Source organism: Tenebrio molitor, chromosome 6 (assembly GCF_963966145.1).
Source record: "Tenebrio molitor chromosome 6, icTenMoli1.1, whole genome shotgun sequence".
Classification (NCBI taxonomy): domain Eukaryota; kingdom Metazoa; phylum Arthropoda; class Insecta; order Coleoptera; family Tenebrionidae; genus Tenebrio; species Tenebrio molitor.
Window position 1 is genome coordinate 16,276,241 of NC_091051.1, and position 21,440 is coordinate 16,297,680.

The 21,440-nt window shown below is 37.6% G+C and overlaps 1 protein-coding gene across 2 annotated transcripts in view; it reads right to left on the reverse strand.

The window, feature by feature from the left end:
• The window catches only part of Hers (Histone gene-specific Epigenetic Repressor in late S phase), a 154,184-nt gene extending 133,610 nt beyond the window's left edge, over nucleotides 1-20,574 (reverse strand). Inside the window, exons 1-3 of one of the 2 annotated variants that reach the window (XM_069051938.1) lie at nucleotides 20,330-20,574; nucleotides 17,724-19,795; nucleotides 14,651-14,918 (exon numbers count right to left, since the gene is read on the reverse strand). In XM_069051938.1, coding sequence (XP_068908039.1) covers nucleotides 14,651-14,918; nucleotides 17,724-19,718 — 2,263 coding nt within the window. In that variant the 5' untranslated portion in view covers nucleotides 19,719-19,795; nucleotides 20,330-20,574. Of the gene's footprint in view, nucleotides 1-14,650; nucleotides 14,919-17,723; nucleotides 20,269-20,329 lie in introns of both variants that reach the window. The other variant, XM_069051939.1, reaches the window with a different exon arrangement.
• Nucleotides 20,575-21,440: the final 866 nt, after the last annotated feature.

Below are 21,440 nucleotides of genomic sequence, written 5' to 3' on the forward strand. Positions count from 1 at the left end.
AAAAAAATTACCCAAAATAGAGAAAAGATGTACATATTTGTTGTAAAAATTGTTGGAAATTATTATTAAAATACAAAGTTTCATTATTAAATTATTATGTTGCACTTTCAAGATCCTGTTTGTTAATACTCGAAATCGAGAAAAGTAATAGATGTTAAATGAAAGCTGCGGTACAAGATTTTAATTCCAGAATAAAAATCCTTCACCAATAAATTCAACAACTATTAGTTTACTGCTACGCCCATTGAAATCGTATTACCGTATATCACAGGATCGAAATTTGACCTATTTATTAGTGGGAAACCATTTAAAATGATTTCGTTAATTTGGTGCACACCCCCATGTAACCAATACAGAAATCGTAGAACTGACAGCATGCAGGACGACGATTCGAATGTTAACATCCTGAATTACCCGGTAATCAAGCTACGTAACTAGATTTTAATAACTAATAACAAAGCCACTAATTCAGGCACGAAATCACACTCGACTTTAATAATTAAAGCACCATCTCATTGTTAATTGCAATTGTGATACCTGTCGGTGAGACTACATCGAGACCTAACGAAGCAATTAATTGCAATTAATCCGAACCCGCCATCTGGTCGAATTAAATAAGCATTAAGCCGTGCCGTGTGCCGGTCCCCAAGAATTAAGATTCTCAACGGACGACGAAACGCGCATTTTTCGAATATCGTCCGGTGGTTTAATTGATTATTATCCGAAACTAATAAGGATTCCCAGGTAGACTAGATGTGTATCGCGTCCTCGTCCTTCTTCATTAATCTTAATCGAGACACGTAACCGGCGCGTGCCGTCTCAGATAAAGATGGAGTCACACAAATAAAGCCATTAGACAAGGACAAGTCCGATGCGGGGGCAGGTGTTAAGACCACAATAGGACAGGTGATGGCCAACAAACTGCCTACTGTTCCTGCCTGGGAGCTTTCGTTAACAAACACACCCGCAGAAACGTCTGGCCCTTCGTACCTACTTCCTCAAATTGCCTTGTCCGGTGCCATATGCACCAATTTACCGCCATTATAAAACAATGAAGCCGCTCGAACTTTGAAGGCAGTCCGGTTCTGCGAGCAACCTTGCAGAAATACCAAGCCCTCGGGAAAAAAAATCTTCCTCGATCGCCGCTGGATTTACCACGACCGTTTCATGCTTCACGGGTGAATCGCACAAAATCTTAAATTATCTCACCGACTGAAGAACTTCCGGACCGGAGTGGTTTGCTCGAGCTGCGTCGTGTCAAAGATGTATAAAAAAAAAAAAACGTTCAATTGATTTGGTGAACGTCGAAGAAAGAACCCGACCAATAAGCCTTCCGCGATAATCATCTACTTATAAGCCATGCAGAAACACCAAAAACGAGATAAAGAAACCGTCGAGTCTTCTTTTCTTCGATGGCCAGCTGTCTGAAGCAGCTGCAAACCAAGACAACCACCTCACCAAATAAAAAAATCATAACAATGGCCCATTCCTCACTGAATTAGTTAATACTCGCCGCTTGTTCCGTACCATGATATCCGCTCAAATTAATTCAAATTTTCTCTTGAATAATTAATTAATCGACGTTACGATACGAACGGAGCCGCCCTACTGATTTTTTTCCACAACGTAACAACCTGTTGAAATAAATGCTTTTAAAGTATTTCCATGGATGAAATATAATGTACGAAAGAAATCGCAGAAGCCTTGAAAGCTTCACCAAAGCTTCCCCCGAGCTTTCTCAATTGATTTAGTCACCGTGTAAAGCCTGCACCACACGTAATCTCATGTATGGTTTGGACCTCGTGTGACAAATTCACTCCTAAAACTGAAAATATTAGATCAATCTCGATTGTTGCGATAAGGACTTTAATGATTCGACACGCATTGATGAAATTGTCTGAACCACCAAACGCCCAATGTATGGCCTGCGAGGGCGTATTCAATTTTCACCAATTTCGACGCTGTTGAATCGTTCATTTTGCAACAGACCAAACCGATAACAATGTGGTGCTTTCACACGGAGTATCTATATTACATCGTTTGAATGGTGGAAACACTATAAAATAATGAAGAAAAAAAATCGTGTGCGTGTGTTCGACACACCCATCACTTGATACAGTAAAACTTAGAAAAACTGTCATCAATGAAACGAGATGACTGTAGTAAACGTGAGAAAACACGATCTCTGTAGACATGTGTCCCAAAAAAGTGATACTTGGGATGCACGACGACATGATATCAAAATAAACACATCAGTAAATTATATAGCAATAAAAAAATAAATAAACAAACGGAAGTTAAATGTGTACTTCTTAACATTGAAAGTGTAATACCCAGAAGGAGTGAAGATATTTTAATTGAACTTGGTACGCTTGATTCTGTATGAAAAAGTATCGAATGAAACTTGGTGTTAACAACTGTAACACTTTACTGTCTTCCTTACACCAAATACACTTTATTACTATATTTACTAAAGATGAAACACGTTTCGACAGAGAAGCTGTTATCATCAGAGCGAGGGTATAAAAACTAAACTAAAATTAAACTAGACTACCTTAAATAATATCTCCATAATCCCTACTGTGCTGCCGGTTCTTCCACCTTTTGTTCGTGTTTAATAGATTAAACAGGGGAAAAGAGGGGATGGGGTCTCTGTCGGTATTCATAGTTACATTTGCATTCTTAATTATTTCTAAGGGAGAACCGACAACATAGTAAGTTTTAAATAGATATTTCTTAAGTTAGTCTAGTTTAATTTTTATACTGTTGCTCTCATGATGATGACAGCTTTGCTGTCGAAACGTGCGTCACCTTTAGTTTCGTTATAAAGTGCATTTGGTGTAAGCGAAACAATAAAGTGTTCAAGTATAAAACGATTATAATTTAAAAAAGTTTCGATTGAATATAACGGTTGTTTTAGTTTTCTACTTCAATTATCTGCAACTTTTTGTTGCTGTTTTTCTTCGTAACAGATACTACAAGATACAATCAATTTCCTTGTGTTGACAGCAATTGTCAAATACAGTGATTGAAAAAGAATGAGCACAATTTGAATTTGGCGCCTAGTGAATAATTTGTCATGTTGGTAACAAGTATTGACAGCAAAAATAAAGCTTGATATGATCATGAGCGTATCTACCGGGGAATTGCAAATTGGTGACAATTGACAAACGAAATGAAAACAATGGATTTGACCCTGGTTTGACGGAAACCTATGGATAAATCTTGACAGCGAGACTCTTCTGAAGCAAAACTGCCACACACAAAACATGAAACGCACTATAATTTATGGCGCCAAATTCAACTTGTCCTCATCCTTTTCCAATCACACTGTATTATTATTATAACGCCTCGAGTAAGAAGAGCCAATGATTTTAGACACTTAACTGAATTTGCCAGGGAACGGATTATGTTACAAGAAACCGAAAGAAAAATTCCTACAATAGAAATCGCAAGAAGGACCCGCCGAAATCCTTTAACGGAAATGTTGTCAAGCTTGGCTGAACGAAGGTATAGAAGGTGCCAGAAGAAGTACAGAACGTCAAAAACACCACCCCCGAGTTTTGGTTGTAAGACAGAAAGTTACTTCCACAAGAGATGTTGCAAATGCGTGATATGAAGTTGAAGGTAAGTCCATTTCTATGCTATATCTTTAACCTAGAATACAATCGTTTAAATTTAGTCTTAATTTTCAATGCAGAGACTCCAATGGTGCAACGAGCGGATTCATTATGAGCAGCAATGGATTTCTATGGTATTCAGTGATGAATCTAATTTTTTAGTGGGCATGCATTATGGTCATTATTGAATCAGAAGACTTCATCGTGAGAGGCACAATTTGTCTTTATGAATGAGAGGCCGATGCTATGGGCATTATGGTTTGTAGTGCCATTTGTTATGGTAGTCGATCATTTCGTATCTCAATTCAGCCCATGTTAAAAGCGTTGCTGTCACTATATGTTCGTGGAATTGATAACGATAACGCATATTCACAAACTGCTTATGTTAGTAGAGACATTTACAAATAATGTCAAATGGATTTGCTCCCTTGACCATCCAGATCTTTAAACCTTTCGCCAATTGGACGTGGCTGAGATATGATAGACGGAAAACTAACAAACCTACAGCACCCTCCACAGTAAAGGCTAGCTGCATTCCGATATAAGGTGCGAGTTGCTTGGAATTATATGTCCTCTAGAAACCTCCTTATTCGAAGCATGCCTAGAGGTATTCCTGAATGTACAGTATCGTGGGGTGGCTCTAGACATTACTGATTAAGTTGTGCCTATGATTTGATTAAAGTATCTTCATTCCTTCTGGACTATTTTCTATGATAAATAACAGACATTTGATTGTAAGACGCAATATGGGCTAAATACACAAAGAAGAAAAGAAAAAATCTCATTCGAGATTCTACTGATAGAAATTAAAGTGTAAGTATTTCTTTATTGTTGGTGATGTAGAAATAAATTTAATTAATCAATTACGTCTTCAGATCAAACAACTCGGCTAAAAAATGTAAAAATAAAGAACGGCACAATTGACAATTAAGGCGAAATAAAAATAAAATCAGAGATATTTAAAATTTCTGTAATGACAAACGTACGTAACGAAGAACGGAGGAGATAATTACCAAAATTAGAATATTATTTTTATACTTGCTGCTGACTTATTTATTTGGACATTAAATTTTATTATAACGTAATTATCTGCCGCCAAAAGCATGCATAAATTATACTACTACGACGTTAATTAATTTAAATAATTACCCGTTTACACAATTTCTTCATTACATTCAACAAAATGTCGATAAAAACCGGGAAAAAATTTACAGCCGTAAGAAATGTCAACAATGTGTTCTTGGTAAATCCTACATCCTACAACTGAAACAGTTATTATAAAATCTATTTCTAGGAAATTACCCACAAAGAAGGTTCTCAACTTTTGACCGTAAGACCAACTGTTTCACGTAATGCAGCTAATTAAGTTTAAACCTACGTATAGTAGTCCATTCACTCACTACTCTAAAAAAAAACACCAATCCAGCTGAATTTTGGTGTGTATTTTCATTTAGTTGTTATAAATTATACAGCCTGTCCCAGAACTGCCTCCTCATAGAAAACAGGCATGTGCCGACAGCAAAAGAGACTCCAAGATGACGAGAATAAATTTTCCTGTAGCTCACATAAGCGAGTTATCAATTTTTCACTTTCACCAATCAAAAAGTTTGTTCTCAGATATTAGTAAAAAATCGGACAGGTTGTTGGACAGCAAAAATAATACATAATTATCGATATCGCAACAATCAGCGAAAAATTCACTTGGAAATTTGACTTCGAAACCCCGGCGACGAAAAATTGGGGTCATCCTACCTTGATGATACCCAACTCTGATTTTGGTCAAGTTTAGGATGTCTTGTCTCGATTATCGCTTGTGATGGGACTTTTTTTCCTTTAAAATGCAGATTATCACATAAGTATACCCAAATATATACTCCCTTCTTCCTCTGGGGAGGCAGTTCTGGGACGCCCTATACAGACTGATTCACATAACTTTTCGACCCTAACGAAAGTTAAATGCAGCCAGTAATACGTTATTCAGTGATAACTTAAAACCTTTATTTCCTATGAAATCTGGATACTCCTGGCATTATTGACAATCACTTGACAGTTCCTTTTTGTATAATTGTGAAATAATTTTTGTTAATTAAAATGTGCCCCAATGACGAAAGGATCGATATGATATTGACATATGATGAGTCAGTTTCTTAAATAAAAAGAAATATTGTCGATTACTGCCATTTTTAAATTTTTATAATTGAGACTTTCGTGAGGGATGTCCAAACCATACAAAAGTTTAAAATGATTCATGTTTTTGGATCAAGTAAGAATGAAAAACATATTGCTGGCTCTATTTAAATTTCGTTAGGGTCGAAAAGTTATGTGAATCACCCTGTATATCGAAAATACCCATCAATCCCCCATAAAAATACAGCCCATAAGAAATATCAACAATGAGTTTTCAGTAAATATTTTTATCTTTATTGGTCCTATAGCTAAAACAGTTATTATCAAATATGTACACACAGAATTGGAAATTGTCTATAAAAAGATTCTTTTTTTTTTGTACAAACACAACCGTTTTCGCGTATTTTATTTTATCAATGTGATGAAAAACTTAAAGGCTGATCAAAAAGTCACCCTCCAGTCATATGACTGTTCAACTTGCTGTAGGTACACTTTTGCAATACATATAATATTTATACGGAACTAATTTTATTTGTTCTTGAAAATGTTAGGACAACATGTTTCTATATTTATTTCATTCTGAATAAATCCCAGATAATAGAGGATCACTTGTATCAAACATTTTTAATCTGGAAATCAGATAGTCAATATTATTAACTCGATCCAATGTACCGTCAACATTGTTAACACGATCCTACTTCTACATGTTTTTGTCAAATATTCCGTGAAAAAAAAAGTTTGTCGTTGTCGTGCGACCCTTGAAAAAGCCACGCTATTCGTCAATAATTGTGTTTAACACAACAGAATAAATGCAATTTAAAGAAGAAAATAATTGTGGTGTTACCGGGAAAAAACAGGCGTCAACAACATGTTACTTATGTTAGCACGCGTAAATAATTTGTAACGGGCCTTATGCTATTTTAAGACTTCAGTAGCTCACTTATCATATACAGTTGTTATTTGAGATTTACGAGAGAAATAAATTCAGGAAAAACTCAATGTTGGTTGTTTCAGATTTAAAAATTCCAAATTACCGCAGTATCCAGATAATATTCAGTCTCTGCTCATAAATCTCGATTTACCGTTTTCCCATAAAAATGATCTCTTTCTTGGAATACATCTCGCTTTAATAAAACTCTCCAATTTTCTTCTGAAGTTAAAGAAATGCGATTTTTTAGAAATCTTAACGTTATTTTATATTTCCCTTTTTAAACACCCATTTAACCTCACTACGCCGACAAAAATTAGGTAATATTAAATATGGTTCATTAAAATGTAAATTACCTAGGGCCAGTTTAGAGTAGCGAAATTAAGTTAATCGTAATCAAATGCGAGATTAACTGAACACGTGATCAAATTGAACCAATCGAAGTTTCGGATTCATGGGGTAATCGCGCATTAAAATTTAATTCGAATTAAATATTTAATTCTTCCTATAAACTGGCCCCTAAAATTTTCAACACAAATTTACTAAAATTTTGTAGTTAATCAACATTCCTGTGAAAGTTCTTGATGACTGAATTAGCGAAGTTACTTTTTGAAAATGCTAAAAATTATTGGACATACATACATTATTACATATATAAAATTTTGATACTTGTATTATTATAAATAACATCTGAACTGAATACCGACCGCATGAAAGCAAATCATAAACTTCAACGGATTTTATAAGAATTTAATTAACTCAATACCTCATGCTTCATCCATCTAATTCTTCTTTGCTTTACGACTATTTACAAACTCTTAAACAATTAATGACAAAAGCAGTCGGAAAGTTTATGTACCAATAATTTTCATCCAACAATATGGTTGCGTAGCGTGCGACATGTTGTGCAAGGAACTGTACAACTGTTGAAAACATCACACTATCGAAATAAGAATTCCGTTTCAATTTTTTTTTTCGATTCTGATTCAGAAACCCTAAACGTTATTACGGTCAACCCGACACAAAGCACAAATCATACTAGACGATAAAATCGGAATCTTGATTAAGCTTTAAAGTCTTTGATCAAGTAGCAATGAATGAAACGTCATTCAATCAGCATAACTCTTCCAGAACGGATGGTTGATACGGCAAATCAAGAAAATCCATTCGTGGAGATCTCGTCGTCTGCTTCTGCGAAAATCCATTTTCTTGCGTTTGTTGAAATTTGCGATTTTCGCATAAATTAGCAAAAATTCTCGTTAGCATGCAGTTAATTATCAAGTACTACCGATCTGCTTAGACTAAAAGCATTCGCGAGCTGCAAACTCGCACAAAGGAATTCTGCGAAATTCCTTGCAACTTCCAACAAAGCGCTAAAACCAGAAAATATAATATCCATTACGTTCAATAACGTAGTGAAATTGTTTGAAGTGGGCATAAACAAAAGCGATGATGTAATCGAATGTGGCTGTTACGATGCATTCGGAAAGATTTCCGGGGAAGCTTTAGGGGCGGCCCAAAAATAACACAATGCAGAGTGTGTCGAGTGGTGCTGGAGTCCAACCAAGGGACTCGAGAGTGTTGTTCGCCATTGCGAAGGAACAATTCAATAATTACAAAGGAATTTTCCTGAACTCTGTCTGTCCCGTGCCAAGGTCACTGTCTCCGAACGAAAACGTGGAAATGGTCCTTACCTATCTGCGTAGTGGCCAGGATCATCGTGAACATATCCCTTTTGGGGCAAGTTAATCCGGCTAGAAACTACCACAACTAAAACCATAAAAACCCGGTGAACACGAAAGGCACTCACATGTGCACAGTACCGCGTCCTCACTGCGCTATTATCGTTGCGTATTACGCGAAAACGTTGCAAGAAACCGCAAAAATGCCAGAAGGCGCCATCCTGCTATGTCGCCGATACGTCACATTTACATCGCAGCGATGTCACACTTGTATCATGCACAGGACACACACTACACGTGGTACCGCTTCGGCACAAACACAGCACAAATCACTACTGAAGTTGACGTCTCTTGAACGAGTTTGAATCTCTAGAAACGTCCATCGCGGCTAGGAACACACCGGATCGGAAAAGTCCGAAAGCCCTCGGTACATAAAACGCGGCCGACTGATCCCGTCCCGAACGCTTACGTTCCCTACACGCTGACGCGCACTGCGCATGAACCATAAACTACGTAGTTTAAATAATTGGGGTCGCCCGCCAATGGAATAGTGGTTGTATATTGTGGGAACACAATTTTATGTTTACACTGCCGAATGGGGTCTCGTATTACGGCTCCGGAACAATCCGGACGCACAAAGATCAAAATTAAAATTTCCGCTCATTAAACATTGGCCAAGTTCGGTTTTTGGGAAACTTCCTTTACGATTGCCGTTTCGGCAGGAATGCTGAAAAGTTGAGCTGAAATATGGCTTTCGAGACCCTAAAAGCGCCCTTTGTGAGAGATAATGTGATTAAGTTCTAACAAATTTATTCCGTATTTATGGAGGGATCACGGCTTTTAAAATTTTAACGGGGACGGCCGTTCCTCGAATAATTCCCAATTTTATACAAATAACGAGGGGTTGTCCGGAATTTTTATGTCTGCTGAATCAATCGCTCCAATAAAAGACGTCTTGACGGGTTGTTTAATTTAATAGTCCCGAGCTTTATTCATGCCCTATTACTCCTTCCTAGAGACCCAATGATACTGCATCATTGTATATTCCTCTGTAATTGCATGAAATTGAACCGACACCTGATAGTTGCGAAATTACACCTACACTCCGCGGACGCAATAACTTCCAAGCAATCTCGTTAGTTGCCTTTCAACGTCGACATCACACACGTCGGATAATTAAAGGACTGAAGCGCATTTTTCGTCCTGACGCGATGAGAAATTTCCAAATTAGAACGAACAGTTTCGTCCTTTGTGAGACAAGGGCTCTCTCCTTTATCGTTTATTAATAGGGCGATAAAACCAAAGTGTTGAAAAACCAGCTCCCGGGAGTTGAGACCTGACTATCAGTCAGGACGATGCGGTGGAGTTTGACCGAGAAAGCGACGGTAACCTTTGACCTATATATTCGGCGCCCGAATAAACCTACACACATTGTTCCAGAGCCGTAAATGCACCCTCGTCCCGTCTGTCTATGTTATTGGAAATCAGATGATGATAATAATGTAATAATGTTTGTGCGTTTCCATCAGGAGTTTATAGATAGATATACCGAAATAAACGACGCCTTCAAACTAAAAGCTGTTTAACGTTGTTTACTGCCACTCCGGCTGTATAAAAGCTGATGGTTTTACTTTTATTCAATTTGAGGGAAAAGTTCGGATGGTCGCCGAAAGATGTTCAACTCTTCCGGGACTTATCGGAAAACTGGGAAATTACCGACTTTCTGCCGAGGAATCGAGTTTTAATTCCGCTATGTTTTAAACGCGATTTTCGTTATTTAAGGGCCCAGTTGGGGAAGTGAACCGACACAAATGGAAACAAAGTATGTAACTATTTTCCTTGCAACAAGAAACGAAGTATAATTTTAGACGCTGATGCGTAGGAGTTGAAAAAGTTCAAACGCCAACAAAGCAAAATGTGTCAATACTGTATATTACGAGAAAATTAAGCTGTTCACATCTCCATGTCAATTAAAAAGTTGATAAAAAAGCTTTAGGTATTCAACTGTAGCAGAGTTTGTTTGACCACCTACGCGGGTAATATTAATTTGGGTGTAAATGGTACCAATAACCTACGCTGACATAACCACGTTGAAGCATCGATTTAACCAGTGTTTCCACTTGACGCTCTTGGATAAAAGTTACATTATTCCAACCTCTTGGGATAAACACAAAGTGACGCTGTGCGATTACTTAGAACAAAAAGGACGTCGCGACGTCGTACGTCCGGCTCTGACCATGGATCACTCCAGAATTAGGTTTAACTTGCTTAAAGAGCGTGCGGATTGGGATGAAGACGACCAGAAACGTGTATTGTTTGCCGACGAGTTCAAATCTTGTCATCACAACTCCAAATGCCATGCACTTTATGCTCGGTGTGACATCAAGCAATTAAGACCGTTTGTTGGTGGATCGTAATGCCCTTGTACAGGAACCATCGTCGGTGACGTATCACAAATTGTTGTGTCATACACTGCCGGAGCTAAGATCGGCCAGTAAAAAGTCCCGACCGGAATCCTATCGAAATGTTTGCATGACAGCTTAATATCCTAACTGGATGTTTTTAATGATTTGGAAATAAGTGTTTTATCGTGCCGAGTGTTTACATATCTTAATATCAGGTACTTAGCCCAACCCCGCACACTTGACAAATGTGTAACAAACTGATCCATTAAAGATAAATTAGTCGATTTAATTCAACAGCAAACAATAATCGGTCACGAACATCAGAAATCGGATAAGGTAATAACGTTATAATGTGACGTCCGTCAACATCTCCGAAATAAAAATTTCAAAAGGTCAAACCTTGTGACGCGATCCCCTCTTACGAATCAGAAACGCTGACACCATTATTGTTACATCAATTAATTAACAGAGCTTATCAGCGCAAATTACTGGGATTCAACGTTAATAAATAAAGTAATATATTATTATTTTATTATAACATCAATCAACCGCACAGGACAAACAATAATTATAACATAAACCGTTGAAAGAAACATGACACGTGCTCTGCATTACAAAATCAACATCATCAAAAACGATTACGAATTATGTTGATCATAAGGTACCGGATCCAGAGCTTTGTTTAAGCTGAAAGCTGTGACCTGAGATAATAGCTTAGACTTTTCAGACGCTCTAACCGGGCAGAGAACAATGAGAATTATGGAAGGGACAAACCAAACACGCCCGAACACTTCGAAAGTGTGACAGCATTTTGGAAAATTGTCCTGCGGGACGCCTTACTAGGTACATAAAGGTTTTCAGTTTTTAACTGAGAATTGAAAGTCAACCTGGCTCGCCTTTTAAACATCGACGAACTTCAATCAACACCTGTTCTGTTAATCGAAAAAAAAATGCCACAGAGGCGTTTACAAAGAGTATCCTTTCTGATAAAACATTTACAATATTTTTCCCGTGTCTATTTTTCTGTCGCCGTCCAGAGAACAACTTTACACCACAATAAAAAATTCATAAATAATTTATCACAGATAGACCTACGTTTCAGTTTTGTTTTTGCCTTTTTAAATTTATTCTTAAGTAAATTAATTACACGACTCTCTTAAACTCTTAAAGTCCAATTTAATACTAATTTGATTGTAAATTACCAACTGCTGCTGCCATCGCATGTACGTATTTCTCGTTGTTAATTACATAGCAATTTATTGCGACCATTATGTGGGGAGTGTTTGCAATTTTTGAAAACAAAGACGTTATTGTCAGCTCCTTTTTGCCTCGAGCTACAGTCAATTAGTCGTATTAGTCAAAGTGTGTCAATATCACTGTAGAACTCATAATTACTGGAATTAACTTACAAAACACAACTTACGTGAATAAGAAGCAATAAATTCAGACGTAAAACTTAATGAGATTTAGAATATGTTACAAGCAAAGCTGCAATCACATTTCACTTCAACCACACGAAGAGTTATAACAAAACCTCTTAATTGCTAACGATAACTACCAACAATGTAATATTTATGCTCACAGTAAACATTTCAGCATTACCATGTACATATTGGCAAAGAATGGACATAAATTTGGATACAAGAAATCACAGTAGGTGATATCGGGTGTTGATTTAAATTTATCCTCAAAGTAGGCGTCGAAGAGGCGATTGTGAACGCATCACGGATTACAGATCACGGATCAGCTGTTTAAATCTAACCTCATTTTTGCGTTGTTTGTGTTTTTACTCTACAGACTGACAGGTGGTGAGTGAGTCAACCTTTGTTAATATTTTTATTAATTGAATATGGAAGGCGGACACCATTCAGGTTATTTTTCGGCCAGTTTTAAAGTGTTTCATCTGATTTAAACGTCTAAACAGGGTGGGAACCTCAAGACTATAATTAAGATTATTATCTTGTCTTGAGGATAAACCGCGTTACTTCGGCTAATGTTTCTCGCAGTGTAAAATTTGTTGTTTAATTACATTTCATTATGTTTTCTATTACCATATATGAATCCTTTATAAGTGAATTTATAAATTGCCCGTCTTCCGAGTTCGAGCAGATAGGAAGTGGAGTCCTTTGGGGTTTTTCGTCGTGTTCCTGCGCTCCAAATAAGGTTTGTCGCAATTTTTAGTAATATTAAATACACAGTGCAGGCGCGTACACTGCATATTTTTGTAAGAAATCTTAAGAATACATACTGTCATACAAAATGTTAACACTGAAAATTTTCTAAAATGCTTAAATTGGGATAGGTAGATTATGAATTAATAATATTGTTCCAGCATAGATTGTTACGAGACAAGTGCGGTAACTATTGAGTACATATAATATTTCTCGCGGAACAGATTTTATTTAAAAATAAAAAACACTGTTAATTTTTGAATGAATAAATATGTATATTTTTTAATTAGATAATTTGTTTGATACTTAATTCGTCTTAATACATAATTAAGAAAAATATCCCTTCATTATTGATTATTTAAACTTATTTCCTATTGACAACAGCGCTCTATAACAGTACGGTATCGGTAAGTTGATTTTACTGTGCCTGTTAACGAATGAAAATAGTTTGATAGTGTAAAAATTATATAAACAATTCCCTCCTTTAATTATAAGGACAGTTGTAAAGAAATAGGAAAACTTACAAAATGTTTCACAACGTCAACCACCTTGTAATACCTTAATTAATTTTTTATAAGATATAAATTTTTATGGATGTTGTAACCCATAAATATGCTAAATATTCACACTCACACCTTCAGTTTAGTAGCTGTAAAAGCAAACAACGCCATTTGATACATTTAGGAAATTTATCATGGATGGATTTATCTTTGAAACACGAAAAATTAAAGACCCTAAGGAGTTTATGGAGAATGTTATATCAACGTTATGTTACTTATTGCAAATCCTCCAAACTAATCCTTAGCTCCATAAAAAAATAAGAATTAAATTAAATAAGACAAAGCTCCAGCTTGCTGGTATTAAATTGTCTCATTAAGGAAATTTGAATACACAGTAGTGGGCAAAAAGTCAGATCACTCATTTTTATGCTAAACGTTTAATCTTTTTAGCCATTTAAAACTTTACAGACTTCGTTTTTCATTTAATAATGACACAGAACCTTTACTTAACTCACAAAATATTAGTTCAAAAAAAAAGACGTAGGTGTTCTGTGCTGACCTTTACAGACGTTCGATTTAAACCCGAGAGAAATCGTATTAAAATCAACATTGTACCTGTAACACGTTAATTATCGAAAAATAGAGAGTATACTTACTCTTTAACCAAAAAAAATTTTGCGGAATTTATTCCATACCAAGTTCCCCATTGTATGTACTCGGTGGGAAGATCCCGGACGCGATAAAACCAAACTATTACAAATCCTGTAATAATTTGTTAGTCAATTATAAAAAAATACTTTCATTTACTGTTTCACTGAAAAAAATACTTGCTCTTCTGTTACATACTCTTGAGCGTTTCCAATTCGAACCTACTTTATTTTTATGGCAAAATAAATACCTTTTCGAACAATTGCTTTTTACGTATTAGCTCCATCGAAGAACCCCACCGATATCGTTACCATTCCCGTCTTCCATATAAACAACCATTTAAAAACACAACCCTACGACCGAAGCGCACTACACCATCCACACAATCAATAAGAGAAAACAGCAAAAAAGCTTTCACCTCATTAAAAATGAACTTGAGAATCGTTTCAAAATGTTGGTGGGTATCGTGTTGCGCCATTGTTATAACAGATCGCCTTGACTTAATACAATTACGGATTGTATCCGAGATCTTTTGGTTATGCGTTGTATATGGAAGGATATAAACTCACCGTGCACGTATCCTGGCTCCCCCGGTAGAGGCGGCGGATGATGAGGCGGATACGGGGGTGCAGCGTGAGGGGCTGAGAAGGCGCTCGGACATCCGTGCCTTCGACTGGGAGACAGCTGGTGTTGCGGCAGTGGTAGAACATGCTGCGGTGGTCCCATATGTTGATGAGCGACGCCGTGTTGGATACCTGGTCCAGGTGGCGGCTGCATGTTGGACAATGCGTCCAAAGGGGTGTACGACTTGCAAGACGTTAACGATTCGCTGTTGCTCTACAAGATGGGTTTCAAACAAATTTTGTTACCAGAAAAAAAAACTACAAACTACAAAAAATTATAATAAAGTTCATCTATGCAACCAATAACGCAACATCCGTTAAATGCTCTTAAACATTGAGACAATTCTGAGACTTCCCGAATGGGAAATAAGAAAGTATAAAATATAAGATCTAAATTTTCACTGCAAGTAATGGTCTTGGATTTTATCATGGGCTATGAGTCATATCTGCGCAAACGACGAATATCGGTATCAAGCAGGCGGTACAAACCGGTCAGAAAACATCGTCATTCCTTACGTTAGTTTCGTCTCTCTCTCTCGTCTATTTGTATAAATATATTTGAATTTGATAGTCGACAGTTTTCATTTGCAGATTTTTCACTGGTTTATCGCTCCGCCTTCGTGCAAATATTTCCAAAGTCACAGCCCATGAGAGAATCCAAAACGTCTACCAAAATCTTATTACGTCTTTCCTTATTCCTGATTGTTAAATTTATTTTGTACATAATGAACTTTCATTGAATAAAAAGTTTCGGTCAGTTTTATGAGTTGAATTTTAAAAAATCCGGATTTGTTAACATTTCAACAGATCTTTTATTGTTCTTCAGGTATACCTCAGCCGAAAACAACAACAAACAAAAAATAATAATACATAATACAAAGTAAACTTTATCGTTTTGTTAAATCCAATTGTCGCATTGAGATAGTGGTACAAACCCTGCGATTATTATTATTATTATTATTATTATTTACTATTGTTATCATTGTTACTGTTATCATTACACGGATGTTGCCATTTTCCTGGCACAACAAAGTATACACCAAAATTTTGCAGATAACAATATGAAAAAAAATGTTTCATGGAAATTACTAAATTATCAATTATGAATCCAACGAAAGCAAAATTGTAATAACTTGAAGCTTGGAATGTAGAAACAGTAACTTCTGGAATACTTGAGCGTTCTATTTTGAGACATGTAAGTACTTTTTCCGAATTTGCGTCTCTAATAGGTCTATTATTGTAATCAAGTTGGAGTCGCTTATGGCTATCTATTAAAGATCTATTAGTTTAATAGATCTCTAAGAAAATTTTTATCAATATTTCAGTAGATACATATATTATTGTCATTTACACCAATATTAACGTTCAAACTTTACTTTTTAACATCTGTTGCAGATGTTGTTGCATCCGTTACCTTGAATTACCAATTAATACAAAATTCCCTAGAATTTGAAAATTAAAAAAAGGGTGCAAATTCGAAAAAATAACATAAAAAACTCGTTTTATAAGGGCATTGGCGCACTCGTCCCATAGAAAACTCCCCTACAGTTCGTTTCTACACCTGGGCTCGTGCGCCAAATCAACCCTTATAGGTACTATGGCGGACAATAAATTTAGGCCGGCAAATTTCTGACATTTCAAAAAAGTCAATGCAAGCGACCATTTATTGTCATTATGACTGATGTCAGTTTGTCAAACTGAAGGTTTTCAAGCTGTTTGGCGTTTCCTTCGCCTTTTTCGTAACTTACAGATTATGACGCACTAGCATAACCGATTTGTAGTAGCACTTCTCTCTGGTGCACGCTTCTTTTCCAAATTTTAATTTTGATTATCGCTGTCACGATGACAAGAATGACAAAAATCGAAAATGGGGCTAGTTGAACATAATGCCGGCTTCACATTTTGATGTCAACTCAATGACAGGCCGGCCTAAATTTATTGTCCGCCATAGTACATAAAACTTTAATATACTATTACCACACTAACTTCTCCGTTAGATTTTTTCTCGGATTTTGTTTAAATCATAGATAGGTATCTACTATTTTACAAATACAAATGATAAAGCGTAGATAAACTTTAATATCCGTATTAAAATTAATTATGTATAAAATTATTTCTCGTGAGATGTTTGTAAACACCGTTCACGTTGTTTTGGCATAATGGGAGGAGATTATTTTTTTTAACGTTGAACGCACTGTTTGATTTCCGTCTCTAAAGTGTCAGACATGCGGACCTATCAAAATGAACATAACGTGTTGCTGAATTTCCGGCGATGTCTGACTATTCTTCAATTGTAAACTAGTAAAACTGACAACAATGCACTACTAGACATTGACGCTATTTATAACCTCAAATTTCGAGAAACATAACTTAATTTAACAGACACTTTCACTACCAAATTAAATGCAAAATTTCCATGGCCTCCCATTATCCCAAAACAACGTGAATGTATTTTATGTAGGTATGTACTATTTACCTGTTTTTTTCTCTATTTTTTTTACATAAGTATTTGTTAGATTTAACGCACAAACATAGAGAATATAAGAATTTAAAAATGTTTTGGCGTTTTATTTAAAACTTGGTAATTTAAGACGACTTATTCTGACTTTTAACATATAACATCCTGTATGTCGGCAACAGAGCGTTGCAGAGGACACCGAGAGTGCGTATTTGTACAAAGACAAAAATGCTATAACACTATTATATTACCATAACAAGTAAGCCATCTCAGGGGCATTAAATAAAAACTTGTGTCATTGATCGCATAAGCAACTTTAACAATTTTTATTCTCGTTACAAAAACGGTAAAAAAAACTAATTTGAAACCGCTGTCGACTACGTGATTTTCCTAAAAGACTCGAAATTATTTAAGAAACTAAAACGCTGTTTGCGGCATAACGGAAAAAAGATCATTAATCAAGAGATTCGAGGTGAAAAAATCGCCGCGAGCTTCCGACAAAAACACCAAGAAATCCCATCCAGATGCGCTCGACTATCTATTAGCAAAACGTCAACTTACATTCTCTTGAGTGCTACTGGAAGACGATTGCAGAAGTGTTTCAGTAGCGACGGCTGTTGCGGCGGTCTGTGTATGACTGGTAGCTGAGATCCTGTACTGCATTCCTGCGATACTGCAATATCCCTCGTGATGTGTGGACCTCGTGGTGCTGTTAACGTACACGCCGGTTATCGTCACGTCCGTGTCCTGATTGAGGATAACCGCGACCTTCTTGTTCGGAGTGGCTCTGACTTCGATCAGCTTCCCGTCCTCTTCCTTCTTCACTTTGGCCTCGAAGCACTTCTTCTCGACGTCGTCGTCGTTGTCCGTCATGAAGTAGTCGCTGGAGTCGGTCTCCGAGTCGGTCTTGTGATTCTTCGAGTTGCGCTTGTCGGCCGAATAGCTCGCCGCCAAGATCGCGGTGGCGTTCAGACTCGCTATCCGCTTGCTGACGACCATATCCTTCAGATCCATCACCTGCTCGGTCTTTTTGGAGCGGCGCTTCTTTTCCGGTTTCTTCGAGCTTTCGCCCTTCTTCGCCGACCCTTTCTTCGCCTTCGGTTTGGGTTTTTCTTCGACTTCTTCGGTGCTTTCGTAGCCGCTGTTGTCTTCAGAACTCGAAGTGGTGTCGTGCATGTCCCAGTGCTTGCCTACGGCGCGGAGGCCCGGAACGGAGCGTAGAGTGCGAGTGCACGGTATGACGTCGTCTTCTGACGACTTCTTCTCCTCGACCGGCTCCTTCTTGTCCACGCTGTCGATCGGGTCGAGGATGTTGCTCCTGGTCTCGTTCTCGTACAGGCAGTGGACCTTGGCCAGAGCGTTCAGAGAAGCGACGCGGTGCCTCTTCGGCCCGTTCCAGAACCCGAACAACTTCATCTTACCGGAGCGCTGGTTCTCTTTGCGCTTCACTTTGTCTTTGACCGTCGTTATTACCCGTTTTTTCATCAGGACTAAATTAGCCTTGGTCGGAATTTTCTTTTGGGTGTGTTTCAAGGTTTGTTTGCGCGGTTTTTTCTCGCTGTCGGATGCCGGTTCGGCTTTAACTTTGATTTTCTTTGATTTGGGCTGTTCGAGTTCGGTCTTGATCGGATGACACAGTTCGTTCAGGGTTAAGTCGTCGGATGTCGAGGTGTCCTCTTGCGAGTCGGAGGGGCTCTTTCTCTTCGCCTGTTTTTTCGGATTGTCGTTCGTTTCTTGCTTAACCGGCAATTGTTTCGCTACTTTGGGCTTGCTCTTAACCGTAACCGTCGGATCCGTTTTAACCTGCAGTTTGGTTTTTTTCTCGGATTTATTCGACTTCTTCGATTTTTGGAGCGTGCTCTTGGTGCTTTTTAATTGCGGCTGTTTTAACGCCTTGTTGGCTTGTTTCAGCAGTTTCTCTATTGTCTGTTTGGTTTTAATGTCTTCGGCCGTGTCGTCGTGTTTACTCTCTTTTTTCTCTTTATCCTTATCGACCGGGTCTGCCTTGGGTGCTGATTTAGGTTGTTTCGCGATCGTTTTTTTCGTTTTCTTTTTAACGTCTGCAACTTCGGTTTTCACTTTCTTAATCGGTTTAGTTTCCTTGGCGGCTTTCTTTGACGCTTCGTTCCTGTTCGGGGCGTTAACATTCTCGGATTTAATCTCTTTCTTGGTCGCATCCTGCACCGAACTCGTGTTTGTGTCTGTTGTACTTTTCTTTACGGCCTTCTGAGCACTTGTTGGTTTTTTGGCAGTTTTCGTTTGAACTTTCGCACCGACTTTGGCGTTGTCGCTCGCCTTTTTCGCCTTCCTCATCATTGGTCTGTCTTTACCATCGGAGATTTCTTTCTTTTTCGCGGTCTTTTTGGCGCCGCCCTTTTTTGCCACGAAAGTCGGCTTGATTGGTGTTAGTTTTCCTTTGATGACGAACGAAATCGTCTCGGATATATAATCCTTTTCCGCCTTAGACCCGCTCTGTTTCTGCTTGTTTTTCGGCGGGACAGGTTTCATTCTCATCACTTTGACAGTCCTTCTGTTCTTTTCTAAAGATTTTTGCATACTTCAACACTTTAATCTCCCTACAACTATCATGATTAAGATTTCGGATTAAACAAAGCACATAACACGTCGATGATCTGTAACAAAGAGAAAATCGTAGTCAAAGAAGCGGAATTCGACCTCCAAACTCGTAGAGGAGTGAATTACGTCAAAATCACTCATCGGCCTTAGCGAGCAACGAAAATCCGACGTTTGACTTTCTCTTCACCCGAAAATAGTCCAAGGCGAGAAAAAAGCGGAGATTTCGGACCACTTTTACAACTTTCACGTGCACTTTTATTTATATTCATAAATGCACAGCAGCACATGTGTGGGTCGATTAGTGCAAAAATTAGCAGGACAGTATTCCTGCTGTGTGGGCATTCAACGTGCAGTCCTGGATTGGAACCTGCGCCTTTTGCTTTGATAAGGACACCCCCTACAGCCCCGTCCATCGATTTACCCCTCAAGAAGGAAAATCTTACTCGTGAAGAGAAAACAAACAGAACGCACGATCGAAAACAACACCACCACGAACGCATTCATTATTGTTAAATCCTCGAGTTCCTTCCTGCACAAGAACCGATTCTAACAATTACAAGTGGAACAAAGACAAAAAACCTATTGTTTACCTTTGATTAGGATGACACACACACATACACACACGGAATTAACTAAACACATAGGAACACGGACACAGGTACGAAACTGAAGCACTTTGTATTGCGTACGACGCGAAAAATGCCATCGGCATCGTGAATGATTTTTTTTCGAAAATCAAACACACGTAATTAGATCGCTACCGAACGAAAATCTCCCCGCCCTAGATACGTGCTGCTTCTATGACAGGCCACCATTTTAAGCCCGTGGTAAAAGTCAAGCTTTCGCGGGACGTGCTGCGCTCTCGCGATACCAGCGACAAACCGGTCAAGGTTGGAGGACGGCGCCGGTAAAACAGACACCTCTCTTCACCCAACAAAATGTTTAATATAAACTTATTGCACAACTATTCGCAAAAATGTGTGGCCGCTAGTGAGAAGTTAATTTTACGATGATATTTCAACGTTTGGTGAAATTATAATGGGCAGGAATTTTAATAAAGTGATTTCTAATGGGGACTGCGATTCTAATGTGTAGATGGCGCGAGAGCTACAAATTCTGACAACCTTGAATTGACATCACGACATCGGACATCCATCACCGTTGATTGCATTAGAACTAAATTTCATTTATCGTAATTACCATAACCATCAATTTCAGAAGAAAGGACAAAGTAAAGGAAGGATAAAGTGTTTCGGCATAAATTTACAGTAAAAGCAAATTCCCGATTTCGAAATAGACTGCTCCACTGCTCAAGACTGGATCCCAAAAACTAAATTTTGATTTTATGTAATTTTAATGACTTAAATAATTAACCCCCAATTTCATAATCAGCCTAAAGTTACTTTAACATTAAAGTTCACCATTTACCATAGCAACATATTGTTGCAACAATCCATTAAAGTCACGTTAAGATAAAGTCGACTTTAAGTTTATTATGAAACTGGCCCTAAGGTGGCTAATTAAAGTATGCGTGACAGACGTATCGTACAATGCAAATTATGATAAATAAAAAGTAATGTTAGTTTATTGAATAATCTTATTGTAGATTTAGGGCCAGTTTATTGAAAGAGAATTAAATCTTTGATTCCAATTAAATTTTAATGCGTGATTAACCCATGAATCCGAAACTTCGATTGGTTC